Below are 23,744 nucleotides of genomic sequence, written 5' to 3'. Positions count from 1 at the left end.
TGTGCGAAACCAGCCTCGCAATATATCAAGGGGGCGCCGGAAATGGTGTTAGGTGGTATATTTTATGAGTCGATATCGAATCACAATCCGTGTGAATTTGTCTAATTTGCTCCGTTTTAGTCAGAGGGCTCGGTTCAGTGACAAACTGATCGTGCAGTATAATTACCGCCTTTTTTGACACAGTTTCAACATGACCTGAACAACGTTACGGCCGTGGAGCTAAGATCTAGAGCGGGACTTTTAAATTTGAGTGTTTTCATTTTAACTAGCGTAAAGTGGCACATTTTCAGCAAATTTGAAAACTTTTTCCCTCCACCTCAGATGAAACCTCAGCCCTTTCAGCCCACGCTTTTCACCGCTGTTCTGAATAAACGCCGCCTCACCGCAGACATACGCACCGTCTTTATATGGTAACAGCAGCACGCTTCCACTGAACAGCCTGTGAGCATTTTTTCCCCTCAACGATCGACCCTTCTTAGGCTTGCAACCGCAACACATTTAGCAAAAAGAAGTCGTCACGACGACTTCCTCCTCTTTCTTTAAATACCTTGGGATGTCGCTGCGGCACGTAAGGGGTTAACAAAGAAGAAAATAAATAATCCAGCGTAAACGCCTCTGTATGCAGGAAGTGTAAATGCGTCTCATTAATCGTCACCTTGTTGGCTTTTGTGTGCGGCTCCGCTCTGATCGCCGATTTAACTGACGCGCGGGAGGTAAAACCCAACGAGTGCGGTGTACAAACAGTATCTGTGCGCAATAAATCATCCATGATGGATTAAAACCATTTAATCCAGGTGTAGAGCTGGTATGGATGGCCTTCTGGCAGAGAAGATTACAGCCTGTGTGTGTGTGTGTGCGCCTCCTGATGCGGCAGATTAATGCACGCGCTGTAGTATTAAATTAAATTTAAGCTCTCCTCTGCAGCCGATGTGGTGAAGGAGGCCGGGGGAAACGCCCTGTGTGCGCTGGAAGGGGGGGTTTGAGGGTATGACGGTGCAGGTTGCGCGATCGACGGCCGGCCTCGTCCCTCTCCACATCTCCGTCTTTGCACAGGGCCTGCGGGCTGCTGGCTGCTCAGTGTTTTTTTGAAGCGAGCGCTCCTGTTTCTCCTCCCGTGCGTTTTAAAAGAAGCGGACTGGCAGCAGGGAGTTTCCACCGGCAGCTCGGTGCCGTTACCAAATGTACTTTTTCTTGTGGTTTCCCAGATATGAATCAGAAACGAGCAGGCGACAAAGGAATCAGTCCATTTAACCAGAAGATATTAACAGACCATTTTTCATAGCTTTCTGTTTCTGTCTCTGTTTCAGTTGCTGTGTTTCCATTAGTGGTGGGAAACATATATATCTTTTTCTTCTGATACAATATCGATATTGAAAGAAAAAGTCATGTTTTGGGCATAAACTTAAATTGTGAACGTAAACTTCCACCACTGCTTTTTCTGTGCATGTGCAATAAATTGGAAATTGATCAATTGGATTAATATTGTTTTTTTACTCAATTTGCCCAATCAACTATCACTATCATCTCCTGTACATATATAAAATGTGTATTTTAAGCTGCATTTAAAATTTCTCAGTGAACTACATAGAATATTGCAATATCGTGATATCTCAATAATGTATCGTATGGTGACTCAAGTCAAGCCCTTGCCAATACTCGCTCCTAGTTTCCATGTACAAACCCAAATATCGCAATAAGAAACTGGTAATGAAAACACCTACATTTCGAGAAAAAAAAACTCAAATATTGCTAAAATGTTTTTACACTCTCATGAAGTGTTTTTTCAGACGTATCGATATAAAAGTTTAGCGCAAAAACTGCAATGGAAACACTTTTTTTTTCACATTTATCCATCACCGGAGATGAAGCAGGGGGTCATGTGACCAGTTCATTTGAAGTTCATCTTCCTCAAAGTTCAACACGTACATCAAAATTTCAGAAATATCACTTTTATTTTGTGAAAACTGTAACGGAAACACAACTCCTGTCTTTATTTTAGTATTTGGTGATGATGAAAAGATGAAAAGTACCAAAACATAGATTCTCTTTTTGTTATTAGTAATTTAACTATGATATTCATAAACAAATTTTTCTACAAAACTTTTCTTTGCACAAAGTGTGTCATGACGTGAACTTCATTTGAAAAAGTCTCAAGTTGGAAAAAATTTTAAATTTATATCCAGGACATCCAAGATTTTAATTGTGACCAGATTTTATTTTATTTTTTCTTTACTTTTCAAACCGATGAGTTAACCAGTGTTGTTATAAAGTGGATGAGGTTTTAATTATTTGTTTCTGTCAAGTAAATAAAAACCTAAGAGAAGCAGCCCTATTGGTCATTTGCGGCCTCTTGTGATTCGCCATGGCAACGCCCCCTAGGGGACATATAGTAGCCACGGTTGAGGATGTTGGGGGCGATAGAGGGGCCAGTAAAACACTTACACAGTTTTAGCCTTAATTAGATGGAGTAAAGGTCAAACCAGGGACTGAATGAGTTTAAACCTAACCAAACACATGTAAAAATATCTGTCTGATGTTTGCTGTAAGTGTAAATGTTTATTGAACTGATGCAGTGCCACTTTAATAAGCACATTATATGTCTGCAATGTCAAGTACTTGTAGAAATGGAGGACAACAAAGCCTGAGGGTGACTTGCTTTGCTTGTTTGTTTGTTTTTTTCCCACTGTCTGGAGTTAAGTGTTACTGAAATAAGCTGCATTATCTGTTCATGATGTGACACGCGTCCAGTTTACCTGGTTTTTCCCCCCATCGTCTGTGAATAAGATGTATAACATAACACATTCTTTCACATTTAAGCCACGCGGGAATTAGTCGGTCGATTCATGGCGTCAAAGTCGTCCTTTCACATCCTTATTTGTGACATTTACCATTAACTCACTGGTTTGTAATAACTTGCCGAGGCGAGAGCGGAGGACTGGGTTTAAAAAGGAAAGACAGGAGGAGGAGGAGGAGGGACGGTGCTAAGGTAAACAGGAAGTGACCACTCATCACGTTAACCCCCCCCACTTCCCAGTGTGTCGCTTCCTGTATGCGGACGCCTCTTTACTGTAATTGTGTTCAGGTTACATTCGTCTCACCTCCCGCCAGCGAACTCCAGGAGAGAGTGACATGTTTCATTGTGCGTGACGAGGGTAGACTGGGATATTTCTGATATGTAGGTCAAAGCTGTGTGTTTACACTGTACGTCTGAACGCACGTGTGGGAGTGAATCCCTAACAGCACCTTGTTAGCGTGTGACCCAGTTGTTGTCGGAGAGAGTTAAATCCTGCTGAATGTACATTTGTCACACACACACTCACACACACCGTGGATTGTGTTTGTTAGGCAGGCAGCGGTAAGCCAGCGTGGCAGGTGAATGTCAAAGATGCATTTAGTCAGCGCATCGCTTTTTACCGACTTGCAGGCTCACTCAGTGCAGAGCTTGTTTGGGGGGGGCGGGGGATTCAAAATCCAACTCTTGCTTTTCACTGCGGAGCTCCGCTCACAAAAGCAGCGTCTTTTGTCTTGCATCCTCCCCTTGTAGGGTCAGAGGTCAGAGTGCAGGGAAATTCTTTCAGACTGGCAACACGGGGGGGGGGACTCTTCATCTGAAACGCTTTGATTAGAAAAAGCCTCTAGTGGTAATTTATCACAGAGCTTTTTCAACCAGTGAATCCAGCTAAAGGCGTCTGTCTATCAGTGGGATTAATGGGAGTAATGTAATGGATGGATGTTTGTACATGGAATAAAAGTGCCTCATTTAACCACAAGAGACCGGCCCAATTAGGGATTGATATGGAATTTTACATCAGATTGTGTTTGTGTTTTTTTTTTTAGGGCCGATACTGATTTTTCTGAGCCGATGTTTGGAGCCGATACTGATTTTTCAGAGCCGATATTTGGAGCCCATACTGATTTTCTCCGAGATTGTGTGTGTGTGTGTTTTTTTAGGGCCGATACTGATTTTTCTGAGCCGACATTTGGAGCCGATACTGATTTTCTCTCAGATTGTGTGTGTTAGTGGTCGACCGATATGGATGTGTTATTGTCGATACCATTTTTTTTTTTTTTTTGCATCAGACTTTGCTGATTTTTCTTAGCCGATACCTGAAGCCAATACTGCTTTTTCTCCCTCCATTTACATGATAAATCTCAATTTAACCAACAACATAAACATGTATTTATATATATATATATAGGTTTAGTCTTTAGTGTGGACCCTCCAGCAGTACTAGTAGTAGTAGTAGTAGTAGTTCATTATACGTCCTGACGCCTGTTCGTTAAACACAAACGAGCTACATAGAACAGAATAGATCTTTATGTCATTGTCACATGCGAAACTAAATTAAAAGTGCATCGATTCTAACAGAACAAATAAATAGAAACATATAAAAAAAAACTTTAGTAGCATACATGACACACACATGCACTTTAAGTGTTCAGAAAACAGGAACCTCATTCAAACCTGTAGACTAAAGCAGAAGTGGAGATGTCAGAGCTTAAACTTAGCTCACCTTGGTGGCTGATATGAGACATAGCAGCACTCTGGGGGTTTAGGGAACTCCTAAAGGTTAAACAGAAACAGAAAGCTGCAGGTGAACAGAAAAGAGCCGTTTCTTAGAATTCACTTTGTCTTTTTACTTCTCTTCAAGCGTGTGCCACAGTCTTTAACTCTGTCTGCCAGGTACTCGTGGATGGGTTTTTTTTTTTTACTGACTGGTTGTGATTTCTGAAACATGCTTTAAATAGCTACAAGAGTTCATCTAAGGCTGCGGAGAGCAGCGTTCGCACTGCACATGGATTGGAGGTTTCTCATTCGTGTTCCTGTTTCTGGCTGATCTGTAGCAGCTTTCTATGAAAGAGAAGAGAAGGATTTAACGTCGGTTTCAGTAAACAGCGCAGCTTTCAGTATCACTGCCGTCAGGGAGACCGTTTAAATTTCCCTTTTGAGGAAACTTAACATTTCAAATTACCACTTCAACTTGAAGCTGCTCTTGGAGGAGACTAATGAGACTGGAGGATTTTTCATATATATATATATATATATAAAAAAAAAAGAAATCGTGCCCCAGAGCAGCTTCAATCCATACCTCATCAGCCATTAGTGCTAATGCTGCTCACTGATGAACTCCACTTGATTAGACGGATGGTGGTGCGGTGCGGTGCAGAGGTGCAGTCAGATCGGTGGGTTTTCCACGTGGCTGTTAACGCCAACGAGATCAGAGCTGAGGATGTTATGTAATGCCCCGGTGTGCCGCCACCCCCTGTACAGCATGACTCATTACACTCTCACTGAAAGGCAGCGTGCACATCTTCACCCCGATGCATATCTTCACTCTCGATATAGCCTCTCAGAAAACAAGTCGGCCACGTGTTTGTCGCTATATCGGTGTAAGTAATGAACATTTTCTGACACACTTCCTGTTGTCTGCTGCAGCTTAGGGTTGTTATTATTATTATAATTATTATTATTATTTAGAGTGTCAGGGTAAACAGTAACAGGAAAATGCACACAAAAGTATGAAATCAATCTTCTACTTCCGCGTTTAGTGGTCATAATGTTATGCCTGATCGGTGTATCGTGTAAAAATTTTCAAAATAAAACAAATAAGTATTTTCTTAATGCGCTCTCTTTCACACACAATCTCTTAAAGTGATGTCATGGGCAGGTTCATGACTCACAGATGCGGAGTTTTTGGGGAAAATTACATCAGCGATCGCCTGTAAAAAACCACCTGACAACATCTGGGAAGTTTGACAACGATGTAAGAGTCACCTGGGGAAGGAGCCTCCATCACGTGCAGCTCGCTGAAACTGAAAAAGCTAAAGTGTCGCGGTTACCGTCAGCGTCATGAATCATTTTTTAAGGAGCCGCGTTACGTTGGGATTTCGTCCGTCTGGCCTGTCGCTGCCTCCTGTATGTTTAATGAAACATTAAAGTTTGATTTTGTTTGAGTGCTTGAGTTTAAAGCCCTTTTCAAACATGACATTGCGTTTTAAAACACGTCTCTCTCTCTAGTTTCGCGTCGGGGTTGACCGATATTACGGGAGTGTGGACTCCTGTTATTAGATATGATTTATTACTCTCAGCGTTTCCCCTTCAGTTGTTTCTCCAGGAGCTTTAATCTCAGGTGAATGTTAATTAGATTTGTCTCCGGGCTGATGGATCACAATGAAAGCAGAGTAGTTATGTTTAGCTCTGCACATCCTCGTTACCAGCTGCTTATTATTTTGACCACACATCTTGCGGTATAGCATTTAGAGTAGTCTCTGTTTATACCAGCACAGTTCTCTCTGCACTCTTTCACCTCTTCAGTTTCACCAACTACTAAAATGTTTATCTTGGGTTTTTTTTTTTAGTTTGACACAGATCTAAATCTCTCAGCGTTTGCACATGTACTTTCTATGATTATTGTGGACAAAAATGTATTTTCAAACTCAGTTATTGCGACATTCAGCCTATATGTTGGGCCGATATTTCAGTTTTTTATCGGTATCGGTATTAGCCAATACGTGGGTGTGTTGTTTTTTTTGTTCTCCTGGCAAGATTTACAGACAGGCGCCTCCACAGGCAGCCCTGTGCTGCTGGAGACGCCGAGGACCCGTACAGCCCATACATTGCCCCTCCCCCGCTAGCAGAGTGCACGCAGCTGGAATCTGTAAAAATACTCATAGTTGCCCATTGAACACCCCTAAAAATAAGTTGGTTATTTTTTATTTCATGTATTTTTTTTTTAGCATTTTTTACTATTGTTGTTGTTGTTGTTAAGTAGCAGTTTGCTAGCTGACATTTTTTTTTCTTCTCTCTGCTAAGTTAATAGTACAGGTTGTCAATCAACTACTGTCGACAGTTTAGATCGGAGCTGTTGTGCTGCTGTTAAGCTTTTGGTAGGAATATGTGTTGATGTTAAAGGGGCTCTGACCCTAAAAATCTTTAATTTCAATAAATGTTTGTGGTTAAATTGAGACGTTACCATTTGCTACCATTGTGTCATTTTCATCACGTAAACAGAAGGAGAATAAGCAGTATTGGTTCTAATTATCGGCCATCGGCTAACACTGATCGGTATCGTCCCTAAAAAAAATCCACAAGAAACGGTGACATTAGACCTTTCAGGCCTCTGCTGTGGCCCTGATGCCGATTTCACAAACCTTTTTAAAACTTTTAAAATCAATCGCTCGCACTGTGACACTGTGCTAAAAGGTCTAGCTCGTAAAGAGGATACCGGATCTCAGTGGGACTAACCTAGATTCACGATCGCTCACTCTCTCACACTACTGAGGAAGCCGGCGTCGTTAGGGCAGGTAGTCGCTGTCAAATGAACCTTTCTGTTAACCTGCCAAGAGAAACGGTAAATTATGGATGGAATACCAAGGACGTGCACCGCTGTTGTTTATGCATCATTTAGCTGCTGGTTTTGAGACATTTTGTAAAATCCTCCAATGTACAAAGATGACATTTTAGTTTTTGAGTAACTCATATCCTTTTTATTTCCTTAGTTTACCCGTGTACTTTTAATGTTGAGTATTGATTAAGGTTTTCTTTCCTTTTACTTCACTGTGTGATTCTTGTTATTACATATTTTTTAAATGGGGAAAACTCCACATTTTGGTGACTGGTCCCAAATACAGTCTCTAACATCTTTCTACCTATCAGTACTCACATCAGTTTACAGTCACACATTTAAAGTCTTGCTTGAGGACACTTTGTCATATGGTCCACGTACCAGGGGTTGAACAGCTAACGCTCTAAGAAAAAATCTTTCTTTCTCTGGTTTTCCTTGACGTCGCATCTAGAATTTCTCGATCAGTTGCAAAACCACATCAGAAAGGTTGTAGTACATATTCCAAGCCTATGTGTGGCGCTGTTTCTGCTACAGAACTCAGCCAAAGAAAAAAGAAGGAGAAGAAGCAGCAGCATATCTTGGACCTAACCACCCAACAAGGGTCTGTATCTGATGCAGCATCGTCACATGCCTGAAGTCCACCACTGATGTTGTTGTTGAAACGTTGGGGACCAGGGAGGCGATGATATCGATATTTTGTGCAAATGCCCCCTAATGTGTCTGGTGAAGCTATAAAAAGTAGTGCATTACAAATCATAGCTTCTTAAAAAATACAAGACATCACAACAATTTATTTATTTATGTTAAACTCTGAAGTATATTGAGGTAGTGGCCCCATTTACTATATAGCCGAGCTAATACAACAACAGAAAAACCAAACAGAGACAGTCACACAATATATGTGCTGTTTCAAAGAGTAAAAAAAGAAATAAGTAAAATAATAACGCCATTAAAATAAATGATTGTCTAACTATTAAGAACTACTATAAAAGGGAAGCTTTCATCTTAGTTCTGACCCTGTTCTCTCCTCCTCTGTCCTCCTCCTCATAAATGCCTCGTGTTCTGTGTTGTGGTTTAACCGGAGGAGTTTCACAAGGTTTGTTGTGTCGCCACAACCTACATCCACTTTAAAGTCTCCGTGTCTCCTCTGTGTTGGGCAGTTTTGATTACTGGTTGTGGTTTTTCAGTTAACTGCCCTTTGTGCTGAAGCTCCAAACTGCTGTAGCTCGGGTACGGTGATAACTCCACAGCTTAGGAAATATTTTCTCGTTAGATAAGAAAGTTAAAACTCCAGCTGAATGCAGCAGCCTGGAGCTAAGCTAGTTAGCTTAGCCTAACATAATGTAAACTCTGGATACAGGTGGAAAATGGCTCTATTTAACTCGGCAGCGAGCAGCAGATTGAGATTCTGAGCACAAGCTTTTCATCATTTTTGTATCTTCGCCGCCGTCTGATGTGTCATGCGAACGCCATCTTTGTGGTATTGCTAGCAGGAGACGGCACGCGTGACGTGAACGTGAAGTAGATTTTGAGAATGTAGGTGATTTGTAGAAGCTTTATGACACGTATCCATCCCGCCCCGTCTCTGTGTAGGTCGTAGGCCTCGTTTAGAAGCTTCTCTGCTGTTGCTGAGGGGCCTTCCCTTCGAACGCAGAGAAAAAGGTCTGATTGAGCACCTGGGCCGAGCAGGAAGCAGCTGGAGAGTCCTGATTACTCTAGACAGACACACACACACACAGAGTTAGTGTGACAGGTTAGCCTGCAGTGACTTACCCGGGTGAATTATAGAGACGCACTGTACAGTTATTAATCACATGGAGATTGTCTGTAACAAACACACGCATGTGAATAAACACGTGGCAGATGCTCCGTCTCTTTGGGTGCAGGAGGAAGAATGAGTGGGTGGGAGAAGGGGATTGTGTGTGTGTGTGGGGGGGGGGTCCCTCGCCTGTGGTTTACATTTCTGGCCTCAAACAGACGGGGCTTTCCTGCTACAGACTCACTCCGGGGCCGTGAATGCACCGCGTGCCCGTCCAGAGGTTTGCAGCTTTATTAAAGCAAGGTGGACGTGGAAAGTCGGCGCGGTGTGCCAGGCAAAATAAGCGACCACACCCCTCCTCTGTCTGTTTGGGTGACGCAGCCTCAGCCTTACCACATGATGCTCACTTTTAATAGACACCTCAGGAATATGAGTCAGAGCTGCACAGTTAACAACTTCCAGTCGTGCAGCGAGGTCTGTTTTTATTCTCCGTAAAAAAAGCCTTTTTCTTTTTACGTGGGGCGACCTCGGATGCACGTAGCGATGTTGCTTTGCATTTATGTCAGCGATATCTTAATAGATAAAAATGAGATAAAAATGGAAAGATTCAAAGTGGCTTCAGACGTGTTCGTTCTGTTCAGGGAAGGAAGTAATTTGAGTTGAAAGAAGATACAGTTAAACACTTTTTCCCTTTTCATCCTTTAATCTGCTCGTTGTTTAATCAGCTGTTTTGTCCACAAAAGAATTATCCTCAAACATAAGCAGGAAATAAAAGAGTTAATCCAGCACGTTGGCTTGAAAAATGACTTTTGCATGAGTTTGTATCAGTGATTTAATTTAGTTGTTTACTACAAACTTAGATTGTGAAGATTACTTAGCATAAATGTTACTAGCGATGCTGGATTTATTGACTGGTTATGTAGACTTTAGTTTTTTTATTTCATTCATTGATTAAATTGAATGAAATAACCAAAAATCAGTTTACACAGAACTTAAATTTAACACAATAAGCAGCAAAATAATGAAAATAAAATAGGTATCTGCTAACTGCTCGTCATTTTAGCTCTCGAGATAAAATTCCATCAAACAAACAAAACAAAACAACAAAAAAAATGAAATGTTTGTCGACTTTTCGTGACTCCACAATGGGAACGACAATCAAACTAACATTTAACGTTATATTTTCTTAACGTACCGGCTTTAACTGTTCCTTTAGATACACTTTGATTCGGATTCTTTGGTTTCTTTGTTCAGATTTTTCCATAAACTGATTCCTTTCACAGAAACACAACGTTCCCTAAGTTTAGTTTCTTTTTTCTCTTTTCCTTTTAAGACTTCCCATGAGAAAGTGTTACACGCATCTCAAATGTGAACATTTTCTAAATTTCTGGTGCATTAAATGATTAAGTAGAGGAAGAAAAAAAAAACATGCACCTGGCTGTGATGTTATTATTTCAGTTATGAGGTAAATGTCACCTTTAAACGCCTGAATTCCTCCCACATCATTAGCCGGCTCCTCGGAGCGGGATGAATAAAAATGTGCGGCTGTTCCTTTAAGTGGGCCGACTCCCTCTGCAGCTGCTCACCATGTTAAAGTCTGGTCACATCTAGTAGCTGACAGGCAGCTCCAGTGATGTACACTCTTGTGTTCGGCTGCCACACACACACACAGTGGGGTAATTGTCTGTTAGGGGGTTTGGCAGATGTCCCGTGCTGCACAGCTGCACTGGGTCAATACACGCAAACACACACACACACACACACAGTCCAAGGAAACTAGCTGTGGTCTTGTCGTACAGTCTGTATTTTTTGTTTTTTTTTTGCTCACTTTATTTGGTACTTTTCAATAACTGATCATAAATGAAGAAGCAGGTTTAGTGGAGCCTTTCTCAGCTGGTCTTTATGTGTTATTCACAATTTACTGGTGTTCTTGCACCTATGAACCTACGACTATGCCAAGCTGATTAACTACTACAACAACAACAACAACAACATGGTTGTCATAGAGATAACGATGGTTCAGGATCAAGTATTTCCGCAGCTACTTCGTGGACTGCTGTGGATATTTGTTGAGACACTTGGTCGTTTCCAGACGTTAAATCTCACCGTGAGGTTTAAGTATTCGAGGTTTTACAGAAATGTCTTGATATTCTGCAGACATTCATGTTGGGCGGCTGATCCAGGGTGTGCCTCCCTCGCCTCTAGCTGAATGTCAGCTGGGATAGACTCCAGCCCCCTCCCATCCTAACCATCCTAACCAAGAGGAGCCAAGCCCAGACTCATGGAGGGATGTTTTACCGACGCTCTGTACCATAATTGTACCGGTGCCGATTCAAAGCAGAAGTAACCAGACCGAAAAGAATTTTATCATATCGGATAAAACCTTTACGATACCCATCCCGTAGTTATTTATTTTAGTCCTGACGTAAACCAAGTTCACGACCCCGTCGCATCTTCTTCTACTGTTTTAATGGCAGCAAACTGAAGAAGTTGAAAGTGACTAAACATGTCTGCTGTGTGGAAGAACTTTACTCTGGAAAAGGGAGTTTTAAGAAAAGCCTCTATGAATCTACAGAGGAAGAAATTTAGTTTATTCAAGATCTGATCGGCTCAATTGATACTCAGTATTAAAGGAACGGTATCGAGGTTCGAGGTTAAAGTTTTAACTTTAAAAAAAGCTACATACAGTAGAGTCAGTGAATCACAGAAACATTTCGGTGTCAGTAGTTGGCTGATGGGAGCGAGCTGCACTATTAGCTTCTCTTCTGCTAATATTTCACCTGGGGACTGAACAGGCTCTCGGCTAATTACAAGGAACCTGACAGAGTCAGTGTATGATATGCTGCCTTGTGATTGGCTCAGCAGTGATAGGGGCGGGGCCTACTGTGTACAGGAGGCATGGATTGACAGGTGTAGTGTGGCGCTCTGTGTGAACTGCTCCTGTATCAGTGCTGACTGAAAGAGAACGTGCATTTATCCCTTTAATAAAATATGTTGGATTCATGTTAGTGTGCATTTAAAGAAATTTAAATTTGTGGGGAAAAATTAAATAAAAAGTACATGAAAAATGTCTAATCAAGCAAAGATTTTGCGACCCCGCTGCAGTACCTCCGCGGAGCCCCTAGGGGTTGCAGACCCCCTGTTGAAGACGATTTCTTTTTTCAGGAAATATTTTTTATTTTTAGTTGAAACGGTTTAAAATGCAATATTTTAAAAATGCACTTACAAGTTACATTCACTTTATTGTAAGTAAAATGACTTTTTAACGCAGTAATCAGTAATTGGATTACCTGTTTGAGGTCACTGTGGCAACACCGTTAGCACGTAGCTAAGTGATGCCGTGGCTGCAGCCCTTAACTCCACTACAGCTCTGACTACAGTCTATTTCCAGCCTCCCTCCCCTTCCCTCCCCCTCCCTCCCCCTCCCCTCTGTAGCCACTGCACAGCAGCTGACCTTTGACCCAGATTTCCAGGCGATGTGGTCCAGTCCGGGTTTGTGTTGTGGTGTGTCAGGCACACATGATTTCCTCCCCGGGGGTCACGTGTTTTGATGTGAGTCTCTGCCGTGTGACGCCAGCGGGGAGGAAGTCGGACTGCTCGCTGCTCACCGACTGAACGGCCGCTATTGTTTTCTGTACGTTTTCCCAAAAGGAACTGTTGGGTGAAGTTATTTATTGTCGCAGTCCTTGAAAGCCAAAGAAAAAAAGAAAAAGTTTGTCGGAGTAGATACAGAGATTGTTTTTGTTGTTCCCGTGTTTACACATCTCCACCTTTTTACTCATGCATCTGTACTTTGAGAGGTTTTTTTTTTTTTTTTAATTTCCACTATGTTTGTTGAGCTGGTTCGTTTTTAATTTCACTGGGACTCCCTCATTAAATAACAGGATATTATCCATCTTCTCACTTATTGCTCTCACACACTCGCTGGAGTTTTTCCCGTGTTTTTAATTGAGGAGAAATTATGCTCTGCTAGCAAAGCACTGATGCTATCTCGGTTTTATTATTGTTTGGCCGCGTGTGCTCTGCCTCTTATTGCTGAATAAATATTGTGACGGGACAAATGTTTGACATAAAAATGTCACGTACACGACTTGAAACATGTTTCGGACTCGGCTCGGTGTTTGAATGAGACGTTTATTGAGCTTCTTTTGTTTTAAAAATGTGGATTTATTTTACATAAAGTTTATCTTCGGCCTCTTTCTCCCAAGTGTTTAGTGGGTTGAGTAATTAAACGAGATTTAACTCCGAGATCCGTATTAAAAACATTTGTTTTTCTTTCTGTCGGAGTAAAAGTGTGAATAAACATTCGTTGGAAGTTAAAAAAAAAAAAAAAAAAAAGGTGGCCCGTTATGAAACAAATTCTTAATCAGAGAGATGGATGGCAGGAAGGGAGGAATGCTTTTGTCTAGACTTCCCTCTTCCTCTCGTAGCCGGCCTCTTCTCTCCGCAGACCTCCAGATGGAGGATTAACAGTTCACTTGACACATTGTCATGGTGATGTGGACAGGTCTCTCTGTCTCTCTCCTTTTTTTTTTTTTTTCTCCCCTACCCAATAACTCCCCCTAGTTCACCTATTGTCTTTTTTAGCTCCTGCTTTGGCCAGTGCTGCCCCCTGCCTGTTGCTATGGTGAACACACGTTCCCAAAGAAAGCAGAGATCAAGGAAACTATTTGGCAAATGATCCAGGTTTTGATCACCCACCCTCGTGTTGTTTGTTGTGTCCTCCATTGTTAAGGCCGAGTCTTCAGATCAAGAGTCTGCTGGTAATTGTGAAATACTGTGATATATGAACCGCGGCGGGTTTGCTTCTCCAGATAACTGTCTGACTTCAGAGCTCAGAAATCCTGAAGCCTAATGAAATGAAAGCGCACGCAGCATGTTCCTGCCTGCTAACCCGATCAGTCTGTAATCAAATTCAAAGGAGGAAAAAAAAAAAAAAACAGAGGAAGAAAGATCTAATGTTGTTGAGGTTCAGCTTTTCTCACGACAAAGTCCTGTGAGCTTTATACAGTTTGTGTTTGTTGTTTTAGGCCCGGCTTTGTGTTGTTTTAAAGAAAATGTTTTTGGACAAACATGGGGACATGTCTAGTGCGTCTGGAGTGCTTGGGAAAAGGCACAACGCCGCTTTGTGAGGGAGACTGATCGTGGGAGATCCTTTAAAATCCTGGTGCACTGTCATTTTTGAGATTTAATCGTCTGCATGATGCACGTTTTCCAGCGCAAACTTGGCTCAGACTCAAGAAAGATTCAAACGTCACCTCTTCTTCAAAGACACATCCTGATGTTTCTGAGCCAAAATGTGCATTAAAAAAAAAATAATAATAATTTTTGTAATTTATTTATTTGCACCATAATACAGAGACAATTACACAGAAGAAAAAAGATAAAACAAAACAAAAAGCCTTAACTGGGCTTATTCAAGGTTCAACATCAACAACAAATGAAAATAACTCAAAAACTTAGTGTCAAATTAAGAGTGTGGGTAAAATGGATATGTTTAAATGGAGGCTGTTGTGAGTCTTGCTGCAGTAAAAGTTCTGGAGAGACTGTATTTAGTTTGTATTTATGATGGGAAATAAGAAAAGCTGCTGTTAGCTTGGATGCTAGGACGTTAGCCGTACAGAGCTGGCCTCGATCGCGTTGTGGTGAAAATAAAAATAATTGTTCAGATTAGTTAACATGTAAAATAAGAAAATACGTCTGTGTGTTTAGTTTTGTCACATTTCGTCACTGGTGGATTCGAGGACAAACAGAATCCATCAGTTTAAAGAGAACGTTTACAACCTGTTGACTGGCAACGTTTCATTGTTAAATTATGTTTTTACATCCAGCAGCGTGCTAAGCTGATCATGGTCAAAATGATAATCACGATTATTTTGATCAGTATTGTAAATACGATTGTTTTATGTTTGTTTGCTGCACTAATTTTAAACAAACAATATGAACAGTTTTCAGTGCAAAATGAGAATAAATGCTAAAAAATATTTTAAAAAATAATAAATTTACCAACGGCTAACAGAATAAATATACTATTACAGTCACAAAGTGCAACTGGAAACAATTACAACTTGTACAGAAAACAAAAGCAATAACCGTCAAAAAAAAACATCAACATTTTCTTTCACCATCGTGCTCCTTTTCTCCAACACCTGCTGTACTTTCTTCTCTCAGTTCACAGAGTGACTTGAAGCTACTGCTCCAAGGTGTGTTCGCTTGTTGTTTAGGCAGCTTAATGAAGCCTTAATCATACGTTCGCCCCCTGGTGGTCGGCTGACTACTCGTAGAAAAAGTGCCTGATTAGACATGCAGCAAGAGCCTGCATTTTAAATGTACATCTATTTAATCATGGCATCCAAAATCATGATTAAAGTTCGATTCATTTTGCTGAAAGCCAGACAAAACTCCACCCATAAAGGTTAGTCTGGTGTATCTCCGTTGGGGCGGATGATGCTCATCGTGGGTGGTTAGAAATGTACGTGAACTGAGCTCTGTTTTATCCAGGACATCCATCAAAATCAACGAGGAGATCTGGATGAGGATAAACAAAGCCCACGTCTTCACCGAGCGTCGGGTGTTATCTGGAGCCCAGCTGGTCGCCGCTCCCTCCAGCCAGTCACCGTTGAGAATATGTCACCCATGTTTGCAGCCTCTGGTGTGGAGAACAGACAGGAGCTGTTTATCTGAGCCACAGGCCTGTCTGGTTAATAACGCCTGGTTTTGTCTGAATGAAGAGAGACGCAGGCTGTTTGGTTTTGAGGAAGTCACTGTGTCTGCAGTACGGCTGCGATTACACTGAGTTATTTAATACACTGTTAACCTGCCTGTGGCCAAACCAGTGGTTCTCTCTAGTTACCGGGTAGGATTTCATCTTCATCTTAGATTAATTCACAGTATTTTTTGCTCAGGTGATGTTGTTAACAGTAACTAAAGGGCTAAACTATTAATTTATATCAGCAATCTGTCGATAATATTCTTTTCTTTGTAGAACTACACATATTTATGTGCATAAAAAGTACCCAGTACACAATATAAATACCACACAGATTCAGATTAATTTGCCAGTTTGGTTCAGCGTTCAGACACGACAGTGGATAAAAGACTTAAACTGTGACTCCTCGTCTTCAGTTCTAAGATGTCTTACTTCGGAGGAGTGATGAAACTTCTCAAACTCCACTTGTCTTTTGGAAATGACCTGTCTGTGGTGTGAGACAACAGATTTGTCTGAGACACAGCTTCACTGTTGTGCACCACAACTATGCAGAAAGTCACATTCACCCTTAGAAATGTGTGGCCTGAGATAAATATAGAAAACCAGGCAATTATTAGTCATTTTCAAATGAAATGGAAAACAAATGACCCGGCTACAGCTTCCATGTTACATCCACTGGCTCTATGTGTTATGGACAAACCCACCCACCCAACTCTCTGTTACCTGTTAGCTCAGGCTACCACCTTAATTACACAATAACAGAAACCTTAAAAAAAATAAATGAGTTCATGAATAGTGAAATAAACTATTGAGACCAAAGCCGTTTTTTGTACCAGGCTGTGAACATGTTTAATGATGCTGTGAAGTTGTGCTTTTTAACATGGGGGTCTATGGGGATTCACTCCCCTTTAGAGCCTCAAGTGGCCACTTGATGAACTGCAGCTTCTTGCACTGATGCACGGGCTTCATCGCTCAGACCTGTAGGTTGCTGCTTGGTTGTATCCAGATTTGTTGTTTTTTTGTTGTTTTTTTTAGCTTGTCTTCCTCTTTCCGTCTTTGGCTTTTGGACAAAACAAGTGATTTAAGGACGCCGTCTTGGAGCCGGGGAGACTGCGAATAATAAATCTGCGTTTGAATCGATAACAACAGTACTCAAGTTAGCTGAATGACCGCGGCTCTTGTCACAGAAGGATACGATTTTGTTGTCCTACTGTCACCGAGTGTGTGTAACGGTAGCTCTGGTGAAAGATGAGCCGCGGCCTCTTAAACGTGAACGCGTCAGGAGGAATTTTAACCTGAAAGAAATGTGACTTTGTGTGCGCAAATGTCAAGTTTCTCTCCATCTTTGGGTGATTATCCTAAACCTGAGCCACTGCAAATAATAATAATAACAATAATAATGATAAAAATAATAACCCTCTTCTCCTGGTCTCACTCCATGAGTCACCCGGCCTCTTACATCGATCCAGACGAGCATCGACCTCACCCCACGCACACACACACACACACACAGACACACACACACACACATCTCTGCTTTCCCTGCTGTCTGGAGCAGTGACAGAACCGTCCCCAGAAAGCGCCACATCACTCTTGGAGGGGTGTGTTTGCAGAAAAGCGTCAAAGGCTCCATGAGCTGTAAGTGTATTTGAGAAGGTGTGTGTGTGTGTGTGTGTGTGTGTGTGTGTGCGTGTGATTTGGTGTGCAGCCTGTGCATGCAGCGGGGCGGGAGCGGTTAGCGCCGCTACCTGAACGTCACATACATATATCTATATGTGGAGCTTGTTTTGTGGTTTGGAACCTGCGAGCGTGTTTGTGCGTGTGCACCTGTCACCTGTGAACAAACAGAGCGGTGTTTCCTCCTCATTACGCGTCTTCGGCAACTCCGCTGAGATGTACACACACAAACACACACACACTTTACTTCACTTCACTTATGAATTTACTTATTATTTGTGCTGGAACACAGTCGTACGTGCACACACGCTGACAGCGATGGAGCAATTACTGCACGACGGCAATGCTCATCATCACCTATGTACAAACACGTCTCTGCCGTCTGCAACTTTTATGCTAAACACACACACACACACACACACACACACACACACACACACACACACACACACACACACTCAGTCTCTCTTTGGGTTTCATCGAGTTCAGCTGCTTCATTTTTCACTCTGAGCCTCCATTAAGGAGCCACAGACAAACTCACCGACGGCAGTAAAATAGATTCGCTTTCAGTAAGTTGATAAACAACTGATTTTGTCCTTTTACTTTTCGTGTACATGAAGAGAAAATCTATCCCAAGAAGAGGCTGAGTAATGTCGCCAACAATCATTCTCTTCTTTCACTATTTAGTTAATTAAATATGAAAACAGTCGCTTTTAAAACCTTCCACAACTAGGATTTCTTCGTCAAACATGAAGCAGGAGTTATGTGCCACAAAGAAGGTGGAAAATCCTCCTCACATTTGAGCAGATGAGATCATTCCTTTATTCAAAATGATTGGCGATCATGTTTCTGTCGACTAATTGTTGCATCTCTGGCTGGTTTAGTGTGCGATGGAGCACTGGGTGTGTTTTAATTAATTATTAATGAGGTTTAAGGATCCGTTTCAGATGATTCACTGTGAGTAAATCGAAACAAGAAATTGGGGCTTCTAGCAGAGGAGGACGAATGTGGCGTGAATACATTTGTAGCTGCATACTGTCAAATATAGTTTCTGAGGTGCAGGTTATTTTCTGATCTGCAAAGTTCTCCAGGTCCAGAATGATCCAGATTAGAAGAGTTTTTATAAACACTGGTGATTGAAAGTTGGCACGTGCAGTCATTGTCGGCTCTATTCAAGCATTTTGTTCAGAATATTTAATATTTATTTTTTAAATTGAAACAGTTCACACCTCCTAACCTCCGTCCTGCACAGCCTGATCTCAAGTGTTACCAAGTACAGGTGTGAAAACACCCAGGATGCTTCGATGTGTAGCTGGTCCGATGTGTTGCCTAATCAAGTGTTGATGATAACTTCCGTGAGTCTTGTACAGCTCTGTGGACGAATATCGACCCACTCATCTTTGCAGAAATGTTGTAATTCAGCCACATTGGAGGGTTTTCCAACATCATCCTCCTTTTTAAGGTCATGCCACAACATCTCAGTAGGATTATAGGCCACTCCAAAGTCTTCACGTAGTTTGTCTCCATCCATTCAGAGGTGGACTTGTGGGTGTGTTGTGAATCATTGTCCTTCTGCAGAAGTTCTCTTCTTCAGCTTGAGGTCACCAGCAGATGACCAAACATTCTCCTTCAGGATTTTTTTGGTAGACAGCAGAATTCATGAGTTCATTTATCACAGTAAGTCCTCCAGGTCCTGAAGCAGCAAACTGGCCCCAGACCATCACACGAGCACGGTCAGGTTTTACTGTGCCATTTTTTCCCAGTCTCTTTCTTATGGTGGAGTCATGGACTCCGACCTTAAATGAGCTAAGTGAGGCCTCCACTTCTCTGGATGTTGTTGAGGGGTCTTTTGTGACCTTTCGTCTCGTCTCTGAGCTCTTGGGGTAATTTTGGTCCTAGGAAGGTTCACCACTATTTGTCATCACTATTTGTAGATAACGTCATTATAACAATTTCCAGACTTACAGATCTAACTGAATTTCGTTGGATCTCGGCCTGATGTGTAGCTTTTGAGGATCTTTTTGTCTACTTCACTTTGTCAGACAGGTCCTATTGAAGTGATTTCTTGACTGAGAACAGGTGTGGCAGTAGTCAGGCCTGGGTGTGGCTGGAGAAACTGAACTCAGGTGTGATAAACCACAGTTAAGTTGTGTTTTAACAGAGGTAAATAGCGGAGGTAAATAATTATTTACCAGTCTTATGACTGGACTATTCATGGTTCTGAAACAGCAGCGGCAACTCGTCAAAGACACAAGCACAAAGCTGGCCACTTCCGATCGGAAACATATGTAACGTCACATGAAGGCAGCCCACATTTTAATCACATCACCTCGTTATTCTGCGCCCAGATCCGAATCCAACTCTCGTTAAAGCGACAGGCTGCCGCTGGGATTACAAGGTGTAGCTGCTATGCATCACACCATTTCTAATCTCCTCTCCTCTATTTTGTTCTTTCCTGCAGTGACAGACTTCAACAATGGCTTGGAGGCCAGTTCAGACTCAGATGACGAGGACAAGCTACACATTGTGGAGGAGGACAGCCTGCAGGAGCCTGAGGTCGCCGACGGCGACGGGACCACGGCGCAGGAGGAGGGCCATGACGCCACCGCCGAGACAGTATTACCCCAGAACGGCTCCTGGAACGGAGGTGAGATATCCACCGCGAGAAAACGAGAGCATCGCGGCGTTTAGGACAGGGCCATGTCTCAGCCGTGTCCTCTTTCAGGTTCACAGTCTCATCTGGGAGACGCCCCCCAGAAACCAGGAAGAATATATTCAAGCTCTTCCTTGGTAGGAGCAGTTCAGAGCTGAGTCAACAACCACTTAAACCAGAAAAATAATCAGATTGGAGAGGAACGCCCACACCGCTGTCTGCTGTAAATACAGTTTAGCTGTACATTTAATACGAGCCAGTGACCTAAACTTTATTCACACATGTAAAACGTAGTAAAGCCTTGTTTTCACAGAGCTCTGTGCTCTATACGCAAGTGATATTGGATGCATCTGCGAAACCTGATTTATTTTTTTGCAGCCTGTAATTTTCCATGAGTAATTCTAACTTTTTGGAGCAGTAGCACTGTGTGTAAGGGTGCAGGAAGAGATGGTTTAGCTAAAAGATTGTTAACCCTTTGTAGGGCGCTCATTGAAATACCTGGAAATTCTAAATTCCAACCCTAGAGTTTTATTGTACCACATCAAAGGACTTTTTTTTTCAAAATGTTTTCATTCTCATGTAGAAAATCAAAGTCAGTGAAGTTACCAGATATAGCTCCTTGTCCTTAGCCCTACAACACTAACATTATAATTAGTAAGGCCATCACCGGTGTCTGGTATATTTCACCCGATGTAATATACCCTGTAAAAATACTTCTCATATTATATTGAAGTATATTGAAGTACAACAATACATGGTAAACTGAAGTACTTTTCTCTCATTTTCAGCTATAAAACATCACATAAAACAAAAAAAAAAATGTATCATGGAGGCTCATGGCTGTAAAATTTGCAGAAAATTAGGGAATAGCTCCTTAAAGAAATAAAATAAAGGAGCCTGGAACTTGAATGCTGGTCCACCTGGTCCTGGGACATGTGAGACATGTCAAAATGTTTATGACCAAATCAATTCCTTTGGAAATTACCACTAAATGATTCATAAGCATTTTACTAAATGACCTCTTAGTTTGCGATATTGTCAAAGAATTAATATGCATAGCTAGCAATGGCTAAGCTAAACTGCCTTTAGTTACGTTTTATTCACTTGTTGGCGTAACAGATGAACCAAACCTGTGACAGGATGAGAGCTGGGCCATTAAAATCCAGTTTCAACTTATTATGATCATCTGAAAACAGGCACTGGGACGGGGAAACACCCCGACCTTCGATGACGTCAGCGAGCAGCCTGAAAGTTGAAAAGGACCCACGCAAATCAGACAGCAGCAACGGAAAATCACAGATGTTTGTGTTCTAGGTTTCAACGTACACATTATCACATCACACAACATTAGGACACTTGGTCTTGGTGGAACCTAATGAAGCTGTAAAACTCGTGTTAATGCAGAGGTGGACCTTGTAGACCACATGTGACCCTGATTTGACCTAAGAGTGTTTCCTTGATCGCCTGTGATTGGCTGAGTGAAAACCACATGCTTTTAAACCTCACTGAGAGGCACAAGGTTAAGAGGCTTGACTATGTTTCCAGTTAAAATGTGTGGTTTTTGTATTTATTAAAAAAAAGAAACTAGGTTAGCCGTTCTGTGCTCTGTAAACTCCAACTCGTTTTAGTCTCCTCTTCTGCTGTGGCTTGAACGCTCTTGGTTGTCGACTGTACCGTCATTAGTAAATAACCGGATAGCACTAATAATGTCTATTATAGAGGGGTTTTTGATGGCTTTAATTAGGGCTGGGCTATGTACTGGTTCATACCGAATATATCGGTATTTGGGCAAACCTGTTTTACTACTAGTGTGGAATTATTCTACAATATTTACTCATCATCACAGTCAATCTGCTGCATTAATTCCTCCTAATATTTGTCCTATGTTGCTTTTTTCAGCAATTCACTACTTGAGCTTCACCTATTTTTGTTGTGTTTTGTTTAAGATTGGTTTGTTTAATCCGTATTTCTGTCAGGAAAGCGTGTCTCCCGTCTTGAATCCGGCGCATTCACGTTCAGTGAATCAGGAAGATGAGCAGCCGAACAAATCAGTGTGGAAACGAGTGATAACACAAACCGAAATTCAACTGCTGCTCCAGTTTTCTTTTTGCTTCCATTTCTACTTAAATGAATCATGTGACCTAAGGTACTCGCGCTGCACGTACAGCAAACAAAACTACGCAGAGAAACTGGAGGCGTGAGTCAGCTGAACGCGATCACAGCTCGAGCGTGGTGTGACATTTTCAGATCAACAGAGAAGTAAAGAGCGATTAGGTCAAGGACCTTTCCGAAGTAGAGCATGCAAACGAGAAAAAATGAGAGGTGGACTGAAAGGGAGACAGAAAGAGAAAGAAGGGAGAGAAGCGAGGAGGAGAAACGCTTCAAAAAGTCATGCAGAGGTTTCAATCTCACATCCAGCAAACGTTTATAATCCCCAAACACGTCCTTTAATAATAATAGTAATAAAAATAATAACACAACACTCGGCCCAGAGGTTGTTCTTCTGCCTCGTGTGCTCAGATTGTCCATGTCTCTACCATCCAGCACCTCTTTTGTCATTTTTGGTGCGACCTTTCACTTCACATCAGAGACGATCTCCTGACATCTTAATATACATTTCACTTTCATAGTCCCCTTGTTTAGTAAGAGAGAGGCAACATTTGCATTTTCCTGCTCTGCTACACACAGATGGTGCTCAGATGTGATTACTGAGCCACGACGCAAAAAGTCAGAGGGAAGCCAATAAGTAAAGAAAAGCCTCCGTGCTCTGGTTTAATCTTATAGCTGTAACTTTATGAGTATGAGGCCGAGTATCACTGCTGACCTCCTCAGTCATTTATTATAGTTAATAAAATGTTGACTCCTATAGAGATATTTCAGTTTTGAAGCACTTTTATTAAAAAAAATAAATAAACTTAACCTCCTGAAACCCATTGTGCATCAAAATATAAAACTTGAAACGATGAAATCCCAACGTCCTCGAACAAGTACTTGTGAATTTGTTAAATTTTCATGTCCTATCAAACAAGAAAAGATAATAAGCATAAGTAAACAAGACAAAAGTGTCTCCTTATGAGGACAACAGGTCTAAATGAAGCAGAATAAGCTGCAAAACACCTGAAACGTAATGTCCCCTTATGAGGACGCTGGGTCTCAGGAGGTTATTGTTGTCTTCGCTTACAGAGATTTGTGGTATTCCCATGATATTTTACCTCTAGCTTCACGTCTTGCATGTGTCTTTGATTTTGTCTCCGTCATACTTTTTAAATTTAAAGCTATCAGGCAGGATCGGAGCTTCTGTTCTGTTTTGGATTGTGTTTGGACATTATTGATCTCTTACGGGCGGCAGCAACGACTGGAATCAGTTGTTTGTGATACGGTTTAGGGGGCCATCACTTTTTCACAAAGGGCCATGTAGGTTTGGATTTTGTTTTCCCTTAATAGCATTTTGTGTTTAAGTGTGATAACACGAGTAAATGTCAGGATAGAAGATGTTGAGGTGAGGACCTAGATGCAGGACTAATGGATGAGGCAGGAAACAAAAAGTATTTAATAATTAACAAAAGGCGCTGCGCACGGCAGGTAAATACAAAATACAAA

At 41.7% G+C, this 23,744-nt stretch overlaps 1 protein-coding gene across 4 annotated transcripts in view; it reads left to right on the top strand.

The window, feature by feature from the left end:
* Positions 1 to 23,744, top strand: part of zeb1a (zinc finger E-box binding homeobox 1a) — a 79,089-nt gene that overhangs the window by 31,845 nt on the left and 23,500 nt on the right. For all 4 annotated transcript variants that reach the window (XM_047589091.1, XM_047589090.1, XM_047589089.1 and 1 more), the window contains exon 2: positions 19,953 to 20,138. In XM_047589091.1, the coding sequence (XP_047445047.1) occupies positions 19,953 to 20,138 (186 nt within the window). The remainder of the gene's footprint in view (positions 1 to 19,952; positions 20,139 to 23,744) is intronic.

Source organism: Mugil cephalus, chromosome 7 (assembly GCF_022458985.1).
Source record: "Mugil cephalus isolate CIBA_MC_2020 chromosome 7, CIBA_Mcephalus_1.1, whole genome shotgun sequence".
NCBI lineage: Eukaryota > Metazoa > Chordata > Actinopteri > Mugiliformes > Mugilidae > Mugil > Mugil cephalus.
The sequence above is the reverse complement of the archived record's forward strand: the minus strand, read 5'-3'. Positions and strand labels throughout refer to the sequence as shown.